Consider the following 21,359-nt stretch of genomic DNA (forward strand, 5'->3'; position numbering starts at 1 on the left):
AGGAACAGAACTACAGTTTTTTAAAAAACTGAATAAGGAACAAATATGAAAAAATATCAAACACAATTTCAGAAATGAAAAGTATAGTTAAGGAAACTAGAAACTACAAGTGGGATAAACAGATTAGACAAGGCTGGGAACATAATTAGTGAGGTAAATACTAAGTTACTGAGAATACAGCGTCAGTTCAGTTCAGTTCAGTTCAATCGCTCAGTTGTGTCCAACTCTTTGCGACCCCATGAATCGCAGCATACCAAGCCTCCCTATCCATCACCAACTCCCAGAATTTACTCAAATTCATGCCCATCGAGTCAGTGATGCCATCCAACCATCTCATCTTCTGTCGTCCCCTTCTTCTCCTGCCCCAATCCCTCCCAGCATCAGGGTCTTTTCCAATGAGTCAACTCTTCGCATGAGGTGGTCAAAGTACTGGAGTTTCAGCTTCAGCATCAGTCCTTCCAATGAACACCCAGGGCTGATCTCCTTGCAGCCCAAGGGACTCTCAAGAGTCTTCTCCAACACCACAGTTCAAAAGCATCAATTTTTTGGCTCTCAGCTTTCTTCACAGTCCAACTCTCACATCTATACATGACCAGTGGAAAAATCATAGCCTTGACTAGATGGACCTTTGTTGGCAAAACAATATCTCTGCTTTTTAATATGCTATTTAGGTTGGTCATAACTTTCCTTCCAAGGAGTAAGCGTCTTTTAATTTCATGGCTACAATCACCATCTGCAGTAATTTTGGAGCCCCCAAAAATAAAGTCTGACACTGTTTCCACTGTCTCCCCATCTATTTCCCATGAGGTGATGGGACCAGATGCCATGATCTTCGTTTTCTGAATGTTGAACTTTAAGCCAACTTTTTCACTCTCCTCTTTCACTTTCATCAAGAGGCTTTTTAGTTCCTCTTCACTTTCTGCCATAAGGGTGGTGTCATCTGCATATCTGAGATTATTGATATTTCTCTCGGCAATCTTGATTCTGGCCTGTGTTTTTTCCAGCCCAGTTTCTCATGATGTACTCTGCATATAAGTTAAATAAGCAGGGTGACAATATACAGCCTTGACATACTCCCTTTCCTATTTAAAGAAACCTAAAACATGAAAAAGGATAGGTTCAGTGTAAGTCTGAAAGAAATCCCAAAAGGGAAAAAAAGCAAAAGGGGATGAGCTAATACTCAACAAAATACGAGCATCCAGAATTTTCTTGGTCAAAAACAGAGGTAAGAGGAAAATAAATCTGTATCTAAACTTAGTAGTGAAACCAGATCACTGAAGACAAGATAAAAGGGAGAAATCTCACACTCGTTATAAAACAGTTCAATAATGCAGCCCCAACCTCCACTGATGCCAAAACGCATCTATACACATACAGGCAGCCTCTGAGTCTGTCTCCATGACACTCCATGGGGACAGCCCTAGGTGCAGCTCACATTCAGAAAACCTCTCTTTGGTATAAGTCTGCAAGCTTAAATAGGCTCCAAAGTCTCCTGCCACATATTCAGTGGCACCCAACTATGTATTAACTGAGTCCTGGATTTTCAGTCTAAATTTCACGAGCATATATAATATTCCTCTGTATTAAAACTGCCCAAGTTTCTTAATGCCTAACTATTAAAGTGATTTCTATAACCTAATTTATCCAGCAGTAAAGTACCTAGATTAGATCCTGATGACAAGAACCCCATCTTGTGGCAACACTTTTCACAACCAAGTCAGGCCACACGCAGCACTGCCATTCTCATTCCGAAGATAAATCTGTGCAGAGTAGTTACCATTTTATCTGCTTCACCAGACAGGATTTCTAACCCAGCATTTATCTTGTGTCTGCGACGGCACCGGAGTATGCAGTAAATCTGCAGCGCACAGAAATTCTGAGACTTCATGAGTTATTTTCAAGTGTAAGCTGCTCATCTTTGCACAGCTTACTGCAGGAATATTTTAAGAGAAAGGCAAACACTGGCTCTGGATTAGCTTCTGAAATGTTGTCATCAGCTCAGTCTAGGGAGCATTTGGATATTCTACTTTCTACAAGATGAACTCACTAAGCGAAAGCAATCACAAGATAAAAATCCCCCAAATGCATAACAAATGACACCCTAGTTATCACCATATAGAACTACCTCACAGAGCACACATCTCCCTGTATTTTCTATCATTCATACCATATTTTAATCAGTGTTGTTCAGTCACTCAGGCGTGCCCAACTCTTTTCAACCTCTTTGCAGCACTCCAGGCTTCCCTGTCCTTCACCATTTCCTGGAGCTTGCTCAACTCACGCCCATTAAGTTGGTGATGCCATCCAACTGTCTAGTCCTCTGTCAACCACTTCTCCTCCTGCCTTAAATCTTTCTCAGCATCAGGGTCTTTCCCAATGAGTCAGCTCTTCACATCAGGTGGCCAAAGTATTGGAGCTTCAGCTTCAGCATCAGTCCTTCCAACAAATATTCAGGGTTGATTTCCTTAGGATTGACTGATTTGATCTCCGTGCAGTCCAAGGGACTCTCAAGTCTCCTCCAACACCACAGTTCAAAAGCATCAATTCTTTGGCGTTCAGCCTCCTTTATGGTCCAACTCTCATATACATAAATGACTACTGGAAAAATCATAGCTTTGACTAGACGGACCTTTGTTGGCAAAGTAATGTCTCTGCTTTTTAATATGCTATCTAGGTTTGTCATAGCTCTTCTTCCAAAGAGCAAGCATCTTTTAATTTCATGGCTGAGTCACCATCCACAGTGATTTTGGAGCCCAAGTAAATAAAGTCTTTCACTGTTTCCATTGTTTCCCCATCTATTTGTCATGAAGTGATGGGACCGGATGCCATGATCTTCATTTTTGGAATGTTGAGTTTTAAGCCACCCTTTTCATTCTCCTCTTTCACCTTCATCAAGAGGCTCTTTAGTTCCTGTTTGCTTTCTGCAACAAGGGCGGTGTGTCATCTGTGTATCTGAGGTGATTGATATTTCTCCCGCCAATCTTGATTTCAGCTTGTGATTCCTCCAGCCTGTCATTTTACATGATGTACTCTGCATATAAGTTTAATAAATAGGGTGATGATATACATTCTTGATGCACTCCTTTCCCAATTTTGAACCAGTCTGTTGTTCCACGTTCAGTTCGAACTGCTGCTTCCTGACCTGCATATGGGTTTCTCAGGAGGCAGATAAGGTGGTCTGGTATTTCCATCTTTCAGAATTTTCCAGTTTGTTGTAATCCACACAGTCAAAGGCTTTAGCGTAGTCAATGAAGCAGGTATTTTTCTGGAATTCTCTAGCTTTTTCTATGATCCAGTGGATGTTGGCAATTTGATCTCCAGTTCCCCTGTCTTTGCTAAATCCAGCTTGTACATCTGGAAGTTCTTGGCTCACATTGAAGCCTAGGTTGGAGGATTTTGAGTATGTGAAATGAGTGCAATTGTGTGATATTTTGAACATTCTTTGGCATTGCCCTTCTTTGGGATTGGAATAAAAACTGACCTTTTCCAGTCCTGTGGAGTATCCAGGAGTATTCCAGTCCACTGCGGAGTATCTCTTCCATATTTTAAGACAGTAAAACTAGATTCTAGAAATATTATCTCCATCTTTTTCCTTTAAAAGGAGTATCTTCCCCAATTTCTCCCACAGTCCCTACGTTCCCACACGGCTTTCTTAAAGAGATTTTTTTTTTTTTTATTAGTTGGAGGCCAATTACTTCACATTTCAGTGGGTTTTGTCATACATTGACACGAATCAGCCATAGAGTTACACGTATTCCCCATCCCGATCCCCCCTCCCACCTCCCTCTCCACCCGACTCCTCTGGGTCCTCCCAGTGCACCAGGCCTGAGCACTCGTCTCATGCATCTCACCTGGGCTAGTGATCTGTTTCACCATAGATAATACACATGCTGTTCTTTTGAAACATCCCACCCTCACCTTCTCCCACAGAGTTCAAAAGTCTGTTCTGTACTTCTGTGTCTCTTTTTCTGTTTCGCATATTGGGTTATCATTACCATCTTTCTAAATTCCATATATATGTGTTAGTATACTGTACTGATCTTTATATTTCTGGCTTACTTCACTCTGTATAATGGGCTCCAGTTTCATCCATCTCATTAGAACTGATTCAAATGAATTCTTTTTAATGGCTGAGTAATATTCCATGGTGTATATGTACCACAGCTTCCTTATCCATTCATCTGCTGATGGGCATCTAGGCTGCTTCCATGTCCTGGCTATTATAAACAGTACTGCGATGAACATTGGGGTGCACGTGTCTCTTTCAGATCTGGTTTCCTCGGTGTGTGTGCCCAGAAGTGGGATTGCTGGGTCATATGGCAGCTCTATTTCCAGTTTTTTAAGAAATCTCCACACTGTTCTCCATAGTGGCTGTACTAGTTTGCATTCCCACCAACAGTGTAAGAGGGTTCCCTTTTCTCCACACCCTCTCCAGCATTTATTGCTTGTAGACTTTTGGATAGCAGCCATCCTGACTGGCGTGTAATGGTACCTCATTGTGGTTTTGATTTGCATTTCTCTAATAATGAGTGATGTTGAGCATCTTTTCATGTGTTTGTTAGCCATCTGTATGTCTTCTTTGGAGAAATGTCTGTTTAGTTCTTTGGCCCATTTTTTGATTGGGTCATTTATTTTTCTGGAATTGAGCTTCAGGAGTTGCTTGTATATTTTTGAGATTAATCCTTTGTCTGTTTCTTCATTTGCTATTATTTTCTCCCAATCTGAGGGCTGTATTTTCACCTTACTTATAGTTTCCTTTGTAGTGCAGAAGCTTTTAAGTTTCATTAGGTCCCATTTGTTTATTTTTGCTTTTATTTCCAATATTCTGGGAGGTGGGTCATAGAGGATCCTGCTGAGATTTATGTCGGAGAGGGCTTTGCCTATGTTCTCCTCTAGGAGTTTTATAGTTTCTGGTCTTACATTTAGATCTTTAATCCATTTTGAGTTTATTTTTGTGTATGGTGTTAGAAAGTGTTCTAGTTTCATTCTTTTACAAGTGGTTGACCAGTTTTCCCAGCACCACTTGTTAAAGAGGTTGTCTTTTTTCCATTGTATATCCTTGCCTCCTTTGTCAAAGATAAGGTGTCCATAGGTTCGTGGATTTATCTCTGGGCTTTCTATTCTGTTCCATTGATCTAAAAATATGGAACGCTTCACGAATTTGCGTGTCATCCTTGTGCAGGGGCCATGCTAATCTTCTCTGTATCGTTCCAATTTTAGTATATGTGCTGCCGAAGCGAGCACTCTTAAAGAGATTTTAAAAGGTCTTACTGTTAATAAGCTAAAAAATATAAATGATATCTGGGCTCCAAAAAAATTAGCTATTATTATTGCTTTTATTTTAAGTGCTATTATTAATGACAGCAGGGTACTGAAAATAGGGGAGACGCCAAAAGAGTCTGTGCGTTTATCTTCCCATTGTCAGAGCCTTAAAGAAAAACCTAGTTCAAACAAGGAGCCAAATTATTTTTATCAAAAGTACAACTGAGGCAATAATTTTCTCCCCTCAAAATGTTTTTAAAGTTAAAACAGACAACAGATTAATATTAAAACAGCCTTTTATTGTTAATGTCACGTAAGAAATTTAAGCAAGTTACACTATCTTAAAAAACACAACTAATGCGTTTTAGGAGAAACCCTCCCCTTCCCTCTCCTCCCCCTCCCCCCATTCCCCTTGCGAATTAAGAATCTAAGAGAAGAAGTAACCATAAAACAAAGTTTTGTGGAATCCTTCATCCAGAGTGCTTACATGATGATTAGGTTATATTGCCTTCTTACAAAATTTCTCTTTTCTAGTTAAAAAAAATTTTTGTAGCCTTGATTGTTTATTACAAAAAAATTCAGTACAAAAGTTCGATATATTGAAAAATGCCTTTCCCCTCCCTCACAGCACCGTTATATATAGCAGAGGATAATCAAGAGCAGATTGCTAATCTAGATGGAGCAATCTTCAAATTAAACCCAGACACACAGTGGTTTATTTACCCTCCCCCTCCGCCTCCTAAGAACTTAAAAAAAAAAAAAAAAATACACATACAAAAAAATGTCAAAAAATTTGAGGGACCCTTTCCAAACAGTACAGTTAGTTCAGTGTCAATAATTCACATCTTGCAACAAAGTGTATGGATATGATTTCTTTTACAAAACTTTCAGTGTCAAAAAAGGAAATTAAGGCCATCAGATTCGCAGCTTAAAAATTCACATAAAGGAATATAAAAATATTCTGTGCTTCTGAGAAGGCTCTGCACTGCATGTAGGTAAGGATTACCATACTTCTTTATTCTGAGGAAGACAGCTGACTTGAGAAGTTTACATAATTGCACAGCTTCTGTTGGAACCTCTTGGGGCTCCCTGATGAGGAAAACAGAAAGAAACCTTAGTGCTAAGACAATGGATCATAGTAGCTTAAAATAAGGCAGAGATACTACAAACTCATTATCACTTACCTTCAAATGGACCTTTATTACTTCTCACCCTTTCTAACCTTCTCTTACGGACTGCCCCCTAGGATACTGCAACAAACTCCAGAACACTGACTCTCAACTCTAGCTTGCATGGACAGAGCCTGAGGAGCTTTTTTAAAAAAAGCTGATCTAGGCCTCTAGATAAAATGAGAATTTCTCACTTACCTGGGGAAGAGGATCTATTTATAAGTCATTTTAAAGTTCCTTAAGTAATTTTAATATGCAGCTGAAGTTGAGAACCACTGTTCAATAACATCCTTTTGTAATTTAGTAAACGAGATCAGTGGACAGGATCTCTGAACGTGAGAGAATATGGCTGGCGGGATCCTCAGCTTTCATATCCTGAAGCATCTGCACTGGGTTCATCTTCAAATGAGAAGTCAAAATGGCTCCATCTACCCGTTTCTTTCTCACTCACTAATTCCTTAAAATCTCACAACATGACTACGATTCACCACTTGACTAAACTGAAACTGGTTTCTTGAAGGTCAAACAAAAAAACTTCAAACCAACTCAAAAGGCCACTGGACTCTTTCTCTAATGTGAAGTCAAAATAGTTGATCTGTCCTTCCATCTTCCTTTTTTTGAACCTCGATATCATTATTTCTTCTGATGACAGGATCTAAGAAACCTTGCACATCTTTCATTTCTTTTTCCTTCTTGCCCTCAAGTTCAGTCACTATGCTCTAATGAATCTCTATTTGTACAGTCCCTCAGTGTGTCTGCAGTCTCCCTTCTAGAGTCATCCCTCTGATACTGTCTCAAATTCTCCTTTGCTCCAAAGTATGCGTAAGCTACTTCCTTAGGCATTCCTAACTATGTCAATTTAACATCAACCTTCCCACTTCATTTCTCTCTCACGCACACACAACCTACAACAAATCTGGCTGGATGGACAGCTATACCTGGTGCTCAAGTCCTGACATATCCCCTGTGATGAATTAAAAGTCCTCATAAATTCACTGCCGTTCTTCCTATTATCAGATACCCGGGATTTACCACCTCCACCCCTCCGGAATTGGAGCTGGCCTATGATTTACTTTGACTAAGAGAATATGGGCTTTTAAGAAATCTAGTGCTCTCTGTTTTTATTCTCTTGGAAACCAGCTGCCATGTTGTAAAGAAGGCTGGGTTAAACCACCAAATGATGAGAAACCGCATGGAAAGAGACATGGAGAGCATTCCAGCCCCAGCCAAGCTTCCAGCTGAATGCAACTGCATGACTGACTTCACTCTCCATTGTGTGAATCAAAAAAACGCACAGTTAAGCCCAGTCATAGGAAATAAGAAATCACTGTTTTCACCCACTGAGTTTTAAGGTGGTTTCTTAATGTAGCAACAACAGACAATCTAAACACCCACAGAACACCACTGTGTATGTGTGTTAGTGCTCGGCCGTGTCTGACTCTCTCTGACCCCATCGACTGTAGCTCATCAGGCTCCTCTGTCCATGGAATTCTCCAGGCAAGAATACTGGGATAGGTTGCCATTCCCTTCTCCAGAAGAGCTTCCCGAACCAGGGATCAAACCCAGATCTCCTACATTTTGGGGTAGATTCTTTACCTTCTGAGCCACCAGGGAAGCCCAGAACACCACTGTCTGACTTTTAACACTCAAATAACTGCCTATCCTTCAAAATACTGGACAGAACCTATTTTCCAGAGATCTTCTCAACTGTTCTGGTGGCTTAAACAGCCTTCTTCAGCATTTGACCTGCTGTAACTCAAGCTCTGAACCACTAGTCTCTTATATTATTCTACTACCAGTCATTATAATGCTTCCCATAAGGGCAGGAAATGGATCTTGTGTCTATTTCTTGTTAAAGCCAAGTATAAAATACCTGTTCTTAACAAATTACTCACCAGAGATGTATTAATACTACATGCCTTAGTTTCTACAACCTCCAGACCCCCAGGGCAATAATGTGTTAAATATTCCTCCAAAATGTATGAGGAAGTATCCAGGCCAAAAATCCATCCTACCGTAGCCTACCTCAAGTGGTTCTCACTCTAGAGAGTGAGCTCCTAACTCCTGACTCTGAAGGCTGAATACATAAGAGGATGTTTATTCGGAGCAGGACTGGGGCTAATTAAGGCAAATGAACAGATTTATAAATCTAGAGACACGGTGATGAAGTCTTATAACGATAAGGGTAGGAATTCTGATTAGTGATCAGACTTGAACAGTTTGAGAATATAAACTGAAGGCTTATTACTTATTAATAATTCCAATTTAATTAATTAAAATCAAATTTGGAGTTCCTTTATTTCAAGGGCTTTCAAAAGTCTAAGCATCAGCTAAAATCTAGCTTGCAATTAAATGATTAAAAACTTAAGACAGCAAGCATGTTTGCTTCACATTGAAATTGAATATTACTCTTTTTTAAAGTTTATATGTAGATACCTACTCTAACTTAGTCATCTAAACTCAAAGAACCCTTCAATAAATAATTCTGAGCATGCATTCCAATCCATATATACTTACGTGGCATACATGTCCCACTATATTACATACATTATAAAACAAAAGACAAAACTGAAATTCAATATGAGAAATAATTTTTTAAAAAGAAGTGCTAACATTTTCTTCCAGTACTCAAACGTACTGTTATCTTGAATATCCCCTCAGGAAAAACAAACCCCACTTGGCAGATCACTGATTTGGTTCATCAAGTAATGCGGGGGGGGGGGATCAAGCCCCATTATTGGTTTTTGGTCTTCATGTAACTATGTTAATAAAATTTAAAAAGAGCGATATTGAAGTAATACCTGCTGGTGGAAAAGTTCCTCCTCGACAGCCACTTCGGCTGCTTCTTCCTCCTCCTCTTCCTCTTCAGGTATGGTTGTTTTGAAGACTGTACTTCTCTGAGCAACCTCCTAAACAAGAGTTTGATTTTAAGTTAAAACACTATACTTAAAACCACAAAGTCTGTGGGAGGACATCCCTTCTTTGCATAAATTTAAGAAACTGTATTCCTACATCAGGGACTTTTTTTTAAAGTGGTTCATCAGTAGCTTCAACTACTAAACAGGAATTTTTGCATAATTAGTAGCAGTTCTTAGATCTTCAATATTCCTTGCAGGGAAGCTACTGGGATCCAATTTGAAATACCCACTGAGAAGTTTCCACTGCTTTTCATCCCATTCTGTTACTAAGAATTCTATAAATGATTTGGCACACTAAATTCTTCATAATACTCAACATGAATTCTGCTTAAAGATCATGGCTCCTAGCAAAGAGACAGTACTAAATAAATGCTGAATAAAAGGGAAGTAAGAGGCCAACTGCTGTGCTCTCAGGGATCCTGGGAGCAAGAAGACATCCTGAGACTGAAAAGGACAAGCTTTCATCCCTTCAGCAACTAGTTCCTCTTAAAAGAAATGGAATCAAGACACAGGAACAGTATTTATTCATAACATGCTAGTGAAGTCCCAATGTACTCTGCACAAAAAAACTGATTTGTCATTCACTGGTGTAACAGAAAGTAGGAGCAAACACAGATGACTTTCCTGTAGAGAATGCTGACTTGCACAAATGCAGCAGTGTTTCTGTTCAAGCACAAGGCTAACCTGATGATCTAACAGCAAGTAAATGTGTCCTAGAGTGCTACAGAGCTTCTAATCTTACTCTGTACTGTCTAAAGCTCACTCAAGAAAGGTAACTTCAGATGAAGATGCTAAAATCATGTGAGTAAAAGCTTATCTGAAACTTAAACATGGACCAGCTAGTTTAAACTGGCAAAGGAAGAAAATCAGAGAACAGTGTCAGAGACATGAAACTTCAATTTAAAGTATATCCATGGATATATCTTATAAATGAAGTTGAGGTAGCACAGTAATGTTTTGTTTAGACTTTCGATTTTTGCTGCATGGCCAAAGAAGATGGACCATTTTGAGTCTCAATTAGCCAGAAACTTCAATTCTGTGAGATCAGTCTGAGTCAGATTGCTTAAACCAAATTAGTACTAACAAAAAAGCATGTGAATCCTTAGATAAATTACGCTCTAAAACTAAGATATCCACTGCGGTATAGTGGCACACAAAACAGAAAAAAGACTTTCAAAAAGTTTTGAGAGTATCTAGGGTCCCTCAAGTCATCTTAAAGTAAGAAAAGAAAAGTCAAACAAAACCGGTTATAGAATTCTCAGACTTCCTGGTTGTCCGTCAGTTGAGAATCTGCCTGCCAGTGCAAGGGACACAAGTTCAATCCCTGGTCTGGGAAGATTCCACAGGCCTTGGGGCAACTAAGCCCATGCACCACCCCGACGGAATCTGTGCGCCCTAGAATCCTTGCTCTGCAACAGAGGAGCCACTGCAACGAGAAGCCCATGCGCACAACTAGAGGAGCCCCTGCTAGCTGCAACCAGAGAAAACCAACGCACAGCAATGAAGACTGAACACAGTTGGAAGGAAAGAAGGAAGGTTTTTTTAAAAAAAGATGGTTAAAAAAAAAAAGTGTTACAGAATTCTCACATTTCAGCTTCTAGCAGCTCATGACAATGTACACATCCCATATGGGAACACTGGCTCTTAGAGCTTGTGATAAAACACCAGACTATGAGCCTCAAATGAGAAACTTGGAAAAGAGCAATTTGCCCAACTTCATTAATTATGAATTACTTCAGCATAACTGCCTTTAATTTAAGCCTGCTGTTAAGCACTTTTCATTTGACAACATTTAAAAACCAATTAATCTAATGCAGAAAGCCTGTATGGAATATAAGTGAGCTAAATGTCTATAGATTTAAATCAAAAAATAGTAAAAACAAATTCAGAGTCAAAACTTGTTGGGAGGTTTAGGCCCAAAAAGGTACTAAAGATAAATGTCTTTACCAAAAAAATTCCTCTTAGAAGGACACCTAACCGTATCAGTGATCTGAAAGGCACACACAGATGGTCTCTCCATCAACATGTCACGGGTCTGTGCAGGTAAAGCCCTGGGTACATAAAGGTTCACCCCGCAGTGCAAGCTCACACACTGTCTCTCCAACTCTGCACTCAGTCATGACATGTGGGTAGCCTGAAATTACCAGTGAGTATTTACACCACAGAAATCAGCAATTACCACAAATCAAGGTGGTTTTTATTCATGAAGGAGCTGACTGTTATGGTAAACTATGGTGTCTCAGGACACACAAGTAGTATCTACATGGAAAAGTTTCAGGGACGCCTCTATTTTAAAGGTACAAAGAGATTACTGTATTTTCCTCATTAAAAAAAAAACAAATCCATGTTTTCTGTAGTGACACTTACTGCTTTTAACCCACCAGCATTCCACCCCACTCATTTCTCATTAAGAACTCACAGTTTACCCGGGTGCCCTCTCTCACATGGAGATGTGACGTGTGCATCACAAGGAGTGTGATCTAGCCGTGGAGGTGGAGGAGGGCTCAAGCTCAAATTCTGTCCTCCCAAGTCCAGAAACTAGCTAAGAGATGGGCACGTGACCCAGGCTGGTGAAATAAGAGTGAAGCCCAGATGAGGACCCACCTGGGCACCAGCTCCTGCCCACAAGAAGTCAATCTGGAATGATGGCACCTCCAGCTAGCAGCTATCTTGCATCCATGAGGGAGACACTCAGGAAACAGACTGCAGAAAGATCCCAGGAAAGAGACCCCAGAAAGATCCCTGGGGACGCTGGCTGAGCCAATGGATCAAGTCCACTCTCCCTGGATTGTTGGTATTGTGAGTTCACATATCCCCATTACTTTAAAGCCAGTTTAATTGGGTTTCCTGATATCTCCAATGCCTCAGCAAGAAAACATGTCTTGAAAAATTAAGTTGACTCAATAAGTCAGTTACCTATAATCTTATAGAAAAATGATCTTTACAGGTGGTCATTATGAATTATGATAAATACAGTCTGGAACCTACTAACGAACATGGCCTTACAGAATGAAATAGATAAGTGTAAAAGTACTTGTCTGACAATCACAGAAATAAGAACCGTATTCATAATACTTTCCTCATTTCTGACAGAAGTCACTTTACAGAGTCTAGCAAGCAGAAGACAGAAGTTTGTTAAAAGAAAAGGCAAACAAACCAACTCAACAATCTAAGATTCAGTGGTTTGAATTATGAAGGGAAACCTAAGCTTCAGTCAGCTATATTGATACATCATCAGTAACACTACCTCGAGACATATCCCATGTCATGGTATCTACTTTGTTCACTTTCCTTTGAACCTATTTTGTGGGCTTTTAAACCTCCTGCATTCCAAATTATCTTCCTATAAGATCGTTTTATAAGTTGGAACATGTTTTCACACACAAAAAAGATGGGACTAGATTCCATGGCTCATAAAAACCTATTTCATCTACTATGGCCCCTTATAACAGCACTTTTCAATCTGGGTGAATCGCCACTCATAACATTTTGAAAAACACACGTACTCCGCCAGTTTCAGACGTTGGAGAAACTACCAATTTAGGAGCTGCGGTAATTTCAGCACTCGGGCAGCAGCACCAGTGACAGCCGGGAAGAGATCCAAAGTGCCGCAGGCAAGAAGTATGCAGGGCTCCTCGCTGGGAGGAGGAAGATTCGGTTCCTTGCAGTTTGTCAATTACTGAAGGCACTTTTAAACACCCTCCAACCCTGAGAACCTCGGAGGTATTTGGAGGCGAACTGTACTGAGGTCTACAGTGAAAAAACCCAGATGCCCTTTCATTTTCAGCCTCAGTCTGAGATCAAGGGCATTCTTTCCACAGACAGTGAGTTCCATGTGAAGAGCAGTGTAAGCACCAGCAGGGGTTGACAGTGAGGGGTGGGTGGGAAGACGGCTGGGTACGAGGCGCCTCATGTGCAAACACCTCAGAACCCATCGCGAATGCAGTTAACAACTTTTCTTCTCTGTACTTAAGTGAAGGTCTATGTTTGAGTGTCTAAAAATTTTATCTAGTAAATTCTTACTGAATATGTGCCAGGAAAACTCAGATCAGGTCCCTGTCCCTGGTGTCTTATTACTCTAGTGAGACACCCTAATGAGAAGGCAAGGTGTGTAGCCTGGCACTCTGGGGGCAGAGGAGGACTCCTGACCTGTAGCCATGCCTTCCTCGGCAGACCCTTTCATCTCCTAGTATGTGTGTGTGGCTGGGGGGACTTGGCGGTGTCTTTATGTGACAGTAGGGGTAGGTTAGATTCTTTGACAAGAATTCTACCACTGATATGTTGAAAACATACACATCAAGCAGAGGTACACTCCTCAATCTTTAAACTCAGTTTCACAAGCATGCTGAAAGCTAGTAACAAGGTTAATAAGCATTTACCAGAGGTCAGATACTGTTCTGAGCACTTCCCAAGGACTGTCTCATTTATATTATTCTTCAACTAGCATCTCATTTATAGTAATCACTTTGTTATTACCATCTTCACTCTAAAATGATAAAACTAAGAGAACTGAAGGAACTCACCTAAAGTGAAAAGGCCACTGGGCGGTGGAGACAGAAACTGAACACAGACTGAATTCTGGAATCTGCGCTAACAATCAAAACTACGACAAACTCATATTTCATTCCTAAAATCTAAAACCTGCGGTTAGCTTTACTTTCACCGACTCAGCAGCCTTGGTCTGATTTAAGCAATCAGTTACTTCACATTTGATTTCATTCTTGAAAAGAAATCACACTTGCACGATGAACTCTCAAACGAAACTGACGCCGCGGTGAGGACACAGAGAACAGGCTTGCGGTGGCCAAGGCGGAGGGGGTTGGGGGAGGGATGGGCAGGAAGGTGGGGGTTAGCAGAAGTATGCTTTGACATACTGAATGGATAAGCAAGGCCCTACTTAACAATAGCACAGAGAAATAATACATTCAATAGCTTATGATAAACCATAATGGAAAAGAATATTTTTACAAAATATATGTATTTGTGTAACTGTAGAGCAGTAATTAACACAACACTATAAACCAATTACACTTCAATTAAAAAAAAAAAAAGCACTTTGGTGGAACTGATACGTACTTCTCCCTGAGAATTTTTCAATATAACCTTCACATCTTCGCCAGTGCCCCAAGAGTTCTGGTTTTTCCAGATGAGGTCGGTGGGAGGGCTGGCTGTGACACCGGCATTTGCAGCCCAGATCTGGAAAAGAGACAGGAAATCAAATCAGTCTACACACAGTCCTGCTCGCCAATGTGCCAATTACATAACGATGAGACTTTGTAACATCTCGTAAGAGGAGTGATTCTAGAATTTCCAGGACTATGGCCTAGCTTCAGCCTTGCTATATTAACCAGTTATGTTTCCCCAAGAGCCACAGAGCTTATCCAGACCTCAGCTTCCCCATCTAATAAGTAAAAATGCAGCTACAAGGACTAGATTCATATCCTAGCTCTCCTAACATGTCAGTTCACCTTGAGCAAACTACCTGACTTTTACCCTCCAGTGGGACAGAAACGGTACTGTTAACACATGGGACTACTGTGAAGGAAAATAATGGCCCACGAAGAGGAGCTAAAGCTGAAACTCCAGTACTTTGGCCACCTAATGCAAAGAGCTGACTCATCTGAAAAGACCCCGATGCTGGGAAAGATTGAGGGCAGGAGGAAAAGGGGACGACAGAGGATGAGACAGTTGGATGGCATCACCGACTCAATGGACACGGGTTTGGGTGGACTCTAGGAGTTGGTGATGGACAGGGAGGCCTGGCGTGCTGCAGTTCATGGGCTCACAAAGAGTCAGACACGACTGAGCGACTGAACTGAACTGAACTGACAAAGAGAAGATGGCTGACTCAATGAATATAGGCTCTCACTGCCAGCACTCCATTATTCTATGGGTTTTATGAGCCATCCTTCCATATAGAGCCCTCTGCCCTCCTCCAGTGGGATCCTCTAGCTGCCTACAGCAGGAACTGAGGAAATGACTAACTTCTCTCAAAACCTCTGCAGCAGACAGCCTATCTACAATACTGTAATGGAAAGTGGTATGTACCCAACTAGAGACAGTGTCATAACACTCCAGAGCGTCTGAGATTGAATTCCAAAAAGAAGCCAGGAAACAGAAAATCATTCATTAGTCAATGGAAAATATGACTCTTATTGAAACAGTCAAAACAAAAAGAAATATTTCCCTTTTCCTAAACAGGGAAATTCTGCAACATTTTAATGTATTTACTGGCAGAAGAGTATTGGTAGAATAGAGAAAACTTGAAAGTTAGAAAACCTGGGTTTGAATCATGGGCATATGTGTGTGATATGTGATGTGATAGTCCCTCAATCATGTCTGACTCTTTGCGACCCCATGGACTGCAGCCTGCCAGGCTCCTCTGTCCATGGATTTCTCCAGGCAAGAATACTGGAGTAGGAAGTCATTTCCTTCTCCAGGGGATCTTTCCGACCCAGGGATTAAACCCGGGTCTCCTATGTCTCCTGCACTGCAGGCAAATTCTTTACTGTGAGCATAACACTACACCTCTACAAACCTCTCTGTCCTCTATGTAGGGACACTACGACCAGTCCTGATCTTTTCAGAAGACCCTATGAGGACAGATAGCAAAGTTTAGTACTCTATTAAATCGTTTAGGAACATAAAGGGCCATACAATGGCAAAATGAAGACTGGAGATGGTATAAGCTGGTATCTTTTTAAATGGGGAGAAAACTTTATCAATTACTAATTAGGAGAAACCCCTTTCCTCTTAAGGTGCTCCTTTGAAGTTTCCAAATCTTCCATCAGCTATATAAATGGAAAAGAGCAGAGAGCATTTACTAGCATAAAACTGAAAAAAAGAACTGGATCCAGGCTGACCTTTGGGTTTTGTGGAATATTAATCTAACCTCAAGCTATACTTTTCACTATTCCATATGGAATCATACACTTGATTTAGTGTTAATAATAACTGTAACATGTCAGTAACCTTACTGGGTAATTTAACCTAAAACTAATATGTCCTAGAGCTGTACTGTTCAACATGGTAGTCATATGAAGCTTGTGAGCACTTGAAACGTGGCCAGTAAGTATATCTCTAAGGATAAAGATTTAGTAAAAAAAAAAAAAAGTAAAATATCTAGTAATTTTTTCTATTGATCATGATATAATAATAAATTGCTGAAATGATAATATTTTAGATATACTGAGTTAAATAAAAGATAGTTCTAAAATTAATTTCACCTTTCTTTTTCCCTTGTTTTAAATGTGGCTACATGAAAATTTAAAATTACATATGTAGTTCCCTTATTTCTGGTCTAGTTTTAAACTGATCTTTGCTACTGGAAGATCACTTATCACTACCATGTTCCACAGAGCTTCTTAACACATTTAATGTCAGTTAACAAATGAAAAAAAAAAAAAGTAATACTTTTTTATGTGAAAACTGATTTCTCCCCTAGATCCATAGAATATATATATATCAATTGAGTCATTGAGGAATTACATTCAGTGGAAAAAACAGATGACTGGCCTAAGGGTTTTATACTACTTTAAAGAGATAAAGAGCACACTCAAATCTGAAAATTCTGAATTAAAATGTCAGATTCTTTCCACTACATTATGCAGCTTCCACATGACACACAATAGGACTGAGCAATTTTCTCTCACTATAATAATCACAAAAGAGATGAAAAGACAGTGTGGTTAGGGTATGTTCCCATTTTCACCAATTATTACAAAATTAGCATCTGATATTTTCATAATGTGGTGGCACGTTCTATGAATACATATTTAAAAAGAGAAGTTCTAACCTAGTTGAGGCTTTGATATTCAACACTAAGTAAGGTTTGTATCAATCATAAAATATTAAACATTTGTTTAATATTTTTAAAAAAGAATTGATAAAAGGACAGCCACTTCAACATTCTTTACAGATGAAAACAGTGACTTCTTTAAAATCTGTATCAACTTAACATACTTTGTTTGCTAAATCTACTTGCTGAGTAAAAACAAAGGAATTGTGTGTTTGCTCAATGGAGAATATTTCTCTAAAAAGTGAGTCAGTAATACTTAGTAATGATTACATATGTGAAACTTCAGAACACAGCCACAAAGCACCAAAAGTCAGAACGGCATGAAGCCCATCTCGCTCTAAATCTTGACAGCTCAGGTACCTGAAAAACCACGCTAACCTTGCTAAAATATTATGTTTAGAGAATGATACTTTACAACAGGACCTATCGCCTAGCCGTGTTCAGTTGCTAAGTGGTATCCAACTCTTTGTGACCCCGTGAACTGCAGCACGCCAAGCTTCCTGGCCTTCACTATCTCCTGGAGTTTGCTCAAACTCATGTCCACTGAGTCAGTGATGCCATCCAACCATCTCATCCTCTGTTGCCCCATTCTCCTCTTGCCCTCAATCTTTCCCAGCATCAGAGTCTTTTTCAGAGTCCACTCTTCACATCAGGTGGCCAAAGTATTGGAGCTTCAGCTTCAGCACCAGACCTTCCAATGAATATTCAGGGTTGATTTCCTTTGGGATTGACTGGCTTGATCTCCTTGGAGTCTCCAAGGGACTCTCAAGAATCTTCTCCAGCACCACAGTTTGAAAGCATCAATTCCTCAGCATTCAGCCTTCTTTGTGATCCAACTCTCACATCCATACATGACAATGGAAAAACCATAGCTTTGACTATACAGACCTTTGTGGGCCAAGTGATGTCTCTGCTTTCTAATACACTGTCTAGGTTTGACATAACTATTCTTCCAAGGAGCAAGCTTCTTTTAATTTCATGGCTGCAGTCACCATCTGCACTAATAATCTTGGAGCCCTTTTGTTAAAACAATTCCCTAGCCCAACCTCAGAGATGGTAACGAAGAGTGAGGTAGAGTCTAGACACCAAAATACTATCCAGATGACACTGATCCTCACCTAAGGCTAAAGACTGCTATTTTAAGCCATACCTCAGCATTAATAGATCACCTCCTAACAGTTCTTTATGCCAAGTAGTATCTCCTACATTACACTGGGCTACCAGGTAACACTCAAGAGGCAGCTGCTTTTTTTTGTTTTGTTTTCCTTTTGTGGGGAGACAAGCAGGGAGGGGTGGGGGGAATCAGCTGTTAACATCTACTGAAGTAGATAAAAATATTTAAGAGGCCAATTCTTTCACTTTTAACAGTCAATTACCATCTCAAAAACACAGAAGTTTTTAAATCTTTGGTAGCACTTGTAATTCCCTAATAATGTCAAAAACATTTTAATGCCCATTTCTAAAATGTTTCTCTTTAAGCCAAAATGGTTTCAATTACTTTAGTTATTGGTTAAGACAATGAAATTAAACGATAACTAAATTAACTTACTGTAACAGTCTGGCCTGCCTTCAGCACGTATCTTGAGGTATATTTGTAACTGACTGATGTGTCTCCAATTTTTCTGATCATCTCCCAGCCTCCCATTGGTTGGTCCTATTGAAAAAAAGAAATCAAGGTCACTTCAAATATACAAAAAGTTATAGAATAATCAAATAAATCAATCCATAGGCAGTTAAACTAAGACAACTTTATAACTATCTTCCCATGGTTCCTCTTTTCCCTACTATAAAAAGAAAACATGGTTTTGTCATTCAGCAAAACAGAAACTTTGACAATGCTGCAATCTTAATTATTAAGGTGCATGATCTTAAAGAGGGCAAAACTGGAAGAAAAGAGATGTAAATCAAACTAAATGGTCATATTCAATGCTAGATTAGGTGCATAATTTAAATTTACAACATCATCTAGCTTAATAACTACCATTTCACACATTGAATTTTTGACCATTGTAAGCTTTTAAAATACAGACACAAAAAGCTTGGAAAGAGATGGAAGAAAATACACCCTTTTTCTTCCACATCTGTACCACTTGTGCCCATATTTAACACTTACCTTAAAGCATAAGAGGCTCAAAAAGGGTTTTTGACATAATAAGCCAGCCCCAAGCACTGGCTGTCAATGCTAACCCGCAGCCTGCCCAGAGCTGCCTGACTCCTAAGGAGTAGTTTAGGGTATTAAAGCAATTAGCTGCACTAATTTATTTATATCCATCTCCTACTCAAAGACAGGAATAAACAAGGCTGAGAGCCAGCTCCAGAACAGCTCCAAAAAGGGCAGCAATGACTCCTGTAACAGCCAAACTGCTACAGTGGAGCAGCAGAGGCGCCTCCGTCCTTCAGTTTCCAAAGTCGTGACTAAGAGGGCTTAGGGTCTGTGCTGTTTTGTATCAGAACCACTAAAGCACCTTTGCCCATCCAAAGTATTTATTCATCCACACACAAGACAGTTTTAATAGCTTTGAGGAGAAGTGATTTTACAGACATTTTACAAATCCTGATCGTGCTTCTAAAAGTGAGATTCATTCCACTGTACACCCCAGACCTGACTCTGGCATCATCTGACAACCCTTCACGGCCCTAGCTCGAAAGTTCAGGATTCCCTGCTATGGATATTTTATGTTTACTTTTAAATAATTTCAAGATTGGGCTTCATATTATTCCTAGTGTATATTAAATCAACAGTGTTCATTCCTTTATTTAGAGAGAAAAACACTCCTAACATATGTCAGAGTCTGGGCTCATATTTCCTTTCTTTCATAAAGCTAACAGCTGTGAAAGAATATCTACATAATCTATCTTCTTCACAATTCTGGCTAGGACAGGGAATATTAATAATTCATCCTTAGGACGGCCACGGTGACAAAATGACCGGGTGTGAAAAAAATCCCTAGGTCTCTAAAGAAGAGCTAACGAATAAAATTTTTAAACCACTAAGTGCACCATCCCTCTTCCTTTTCCTATTCAAGTTTATGCTACACTTCATGAATTTGGGTTAAAAAGGAGAGGGAAACTCTTTTATTTCATGAAGATGACTGAATCCAAATAAAGGCTGAGGAGTTATTACAATTGCAAGACACACCCCCAATCAGCAAAGCCTCCCTGGACAAAAAGGGGCCTGTGTTCTCACCTGTTCCGAAGTGTTCTTCAAGCGGATAAATTTTCCATCAACATCTATCTCTTCAATGCAGACATTCCCAGTGGCTGAGGCAGAGTGAGAGATGCTGACACTGCTGCTGGCCTCGGACTCCTCCACGTCCACCCGCTTCCGCTTTCCCCTGGTGGTGCGCACGCTGCGGCTCGAGGACGCGCGCGACACTGTCACGCGGGAAGAAGGGCTTGGCGAGAGCTTCAGTCTGCACAGGAGAGATGGAACACTCCAGTCATGAAACACACGTGCTCTTCCTACTTAAGGCACACGCATTACTAAAGCACAACATTAACGACGATCTGTTAGACAAAGCCAACGTACATCTTAACAAGAAGAAACTGACTTGTGCTACAATGCCCACTATCAGCACTCTTTGTAAAAATCATTACCTGAATGTTTTAGCTAAGAAAAGACCACAACCGTAATGCAGGAAGTTTGGAAAACTGGGAGAGGGGGTGGTGAGAGGTTGGGGTGAACCACTCATCTACCATCACCCTACCACAACCACTGTTACATGTAGTATACTTTCCTTAATTTTTTCAAACCTGTATTTTCTGTTTACAAAATTACAATCACAATGTATGTAATAATGAAATTAAATGTCTTTATTCTAAGTGAGATACTTTCCCTTTGGAACTTTTTTCTCAGAAAAGGTTTAAAAGGATTTATACACTAACCAGATTTGAAAAGTATACAGTCTCTTTCAGCAAATCTGGTATTTTGCAGCACGCCTGCGTGCGTGCTCAGTCGTGTCCAACTCTCTGCGACCCCATGGACTGGAGCCCACCAAGATCCTCTGTCCATGAGATTTCCCAGGCAAGAATACTGGAGTGGATTGCCATTTCCTACTCCAGGGGATCCTCCCAACCCAGGAGTCAAACCCACATCTTCTACAGCTCCTATACTGGCAGTGGGATTCTTCACCACTGAGTCACCTGGAAGTCATTTTGCAGCATATTAAATTATCAAAACATTTAAAATCCCAAAGGAGAAATGGTATCCTT

The 21,359-nt window shown here is 40.1% G+C and overlaps 1 protein-coding gene and 1 non-coding gene across 2 annotated transcripts in view; both read right to left on the reverse strand.

Annotated features, from left to right (window-relative positions):
- Nucleotides 1-5,137: 5,137 nt before the first annotated feature.
- Nucleotides 5,138-5,244, reverse strand: LOC136156591 (U6 spliceosomal RNA). Its single transcript, XR_010661086.1, has one exon. It is a non-coding gene; the product is annotated as a U6 spliceosomal RNA (small nuclear RNA).
- Nucleotides 5,245-5,651: 407 nt separating this feature from the next.
- Nucleotides 5,652-21,359, reverse strand: part of LMNB1 (lamin B1) — a 51,932-nt gene continuing 36,224 nt past the window's right edge. The window contains exons 7-11 of the mRNA XM_065918188.1: nt 20,335-20,560; nt 18,697-18,801; nt 14,426-14,545; nt 9,233-9,340; nt 5,652-6,351 (exon numbers count right to left, since the gene is read on the reverse strand). Coding sequence (XP_065774260.1) covers nt 6,310-6,351; nt 9,233-9,340; nt 14,426-14,545; nt 18,697-18,801; nt 20,335-20,560 — 601 coding nt within the window. The 3' untranslated portion in view covers nt 5,652-6,309. The remainder of the gene's footprint in view (nt 6,352-9,232; nt 9,341-14,425; nt 14,546-18,696; nt 18,802-20,334; nt 20,561-21,359) is intronic.

This window comes from Muntiacus reevesi, chromosome 1 (assembly GCF_963930625.1).
Source record: "Muntiacus reevesi chromosome 1, mMunRee1.1, whole genome shotgun sequence".
NCBI lineage: Eukaryota > Metazoa > Chordata > Mammalia > Artiodactyla > Cervidae > Muntiacus > Muntiacus reevesi.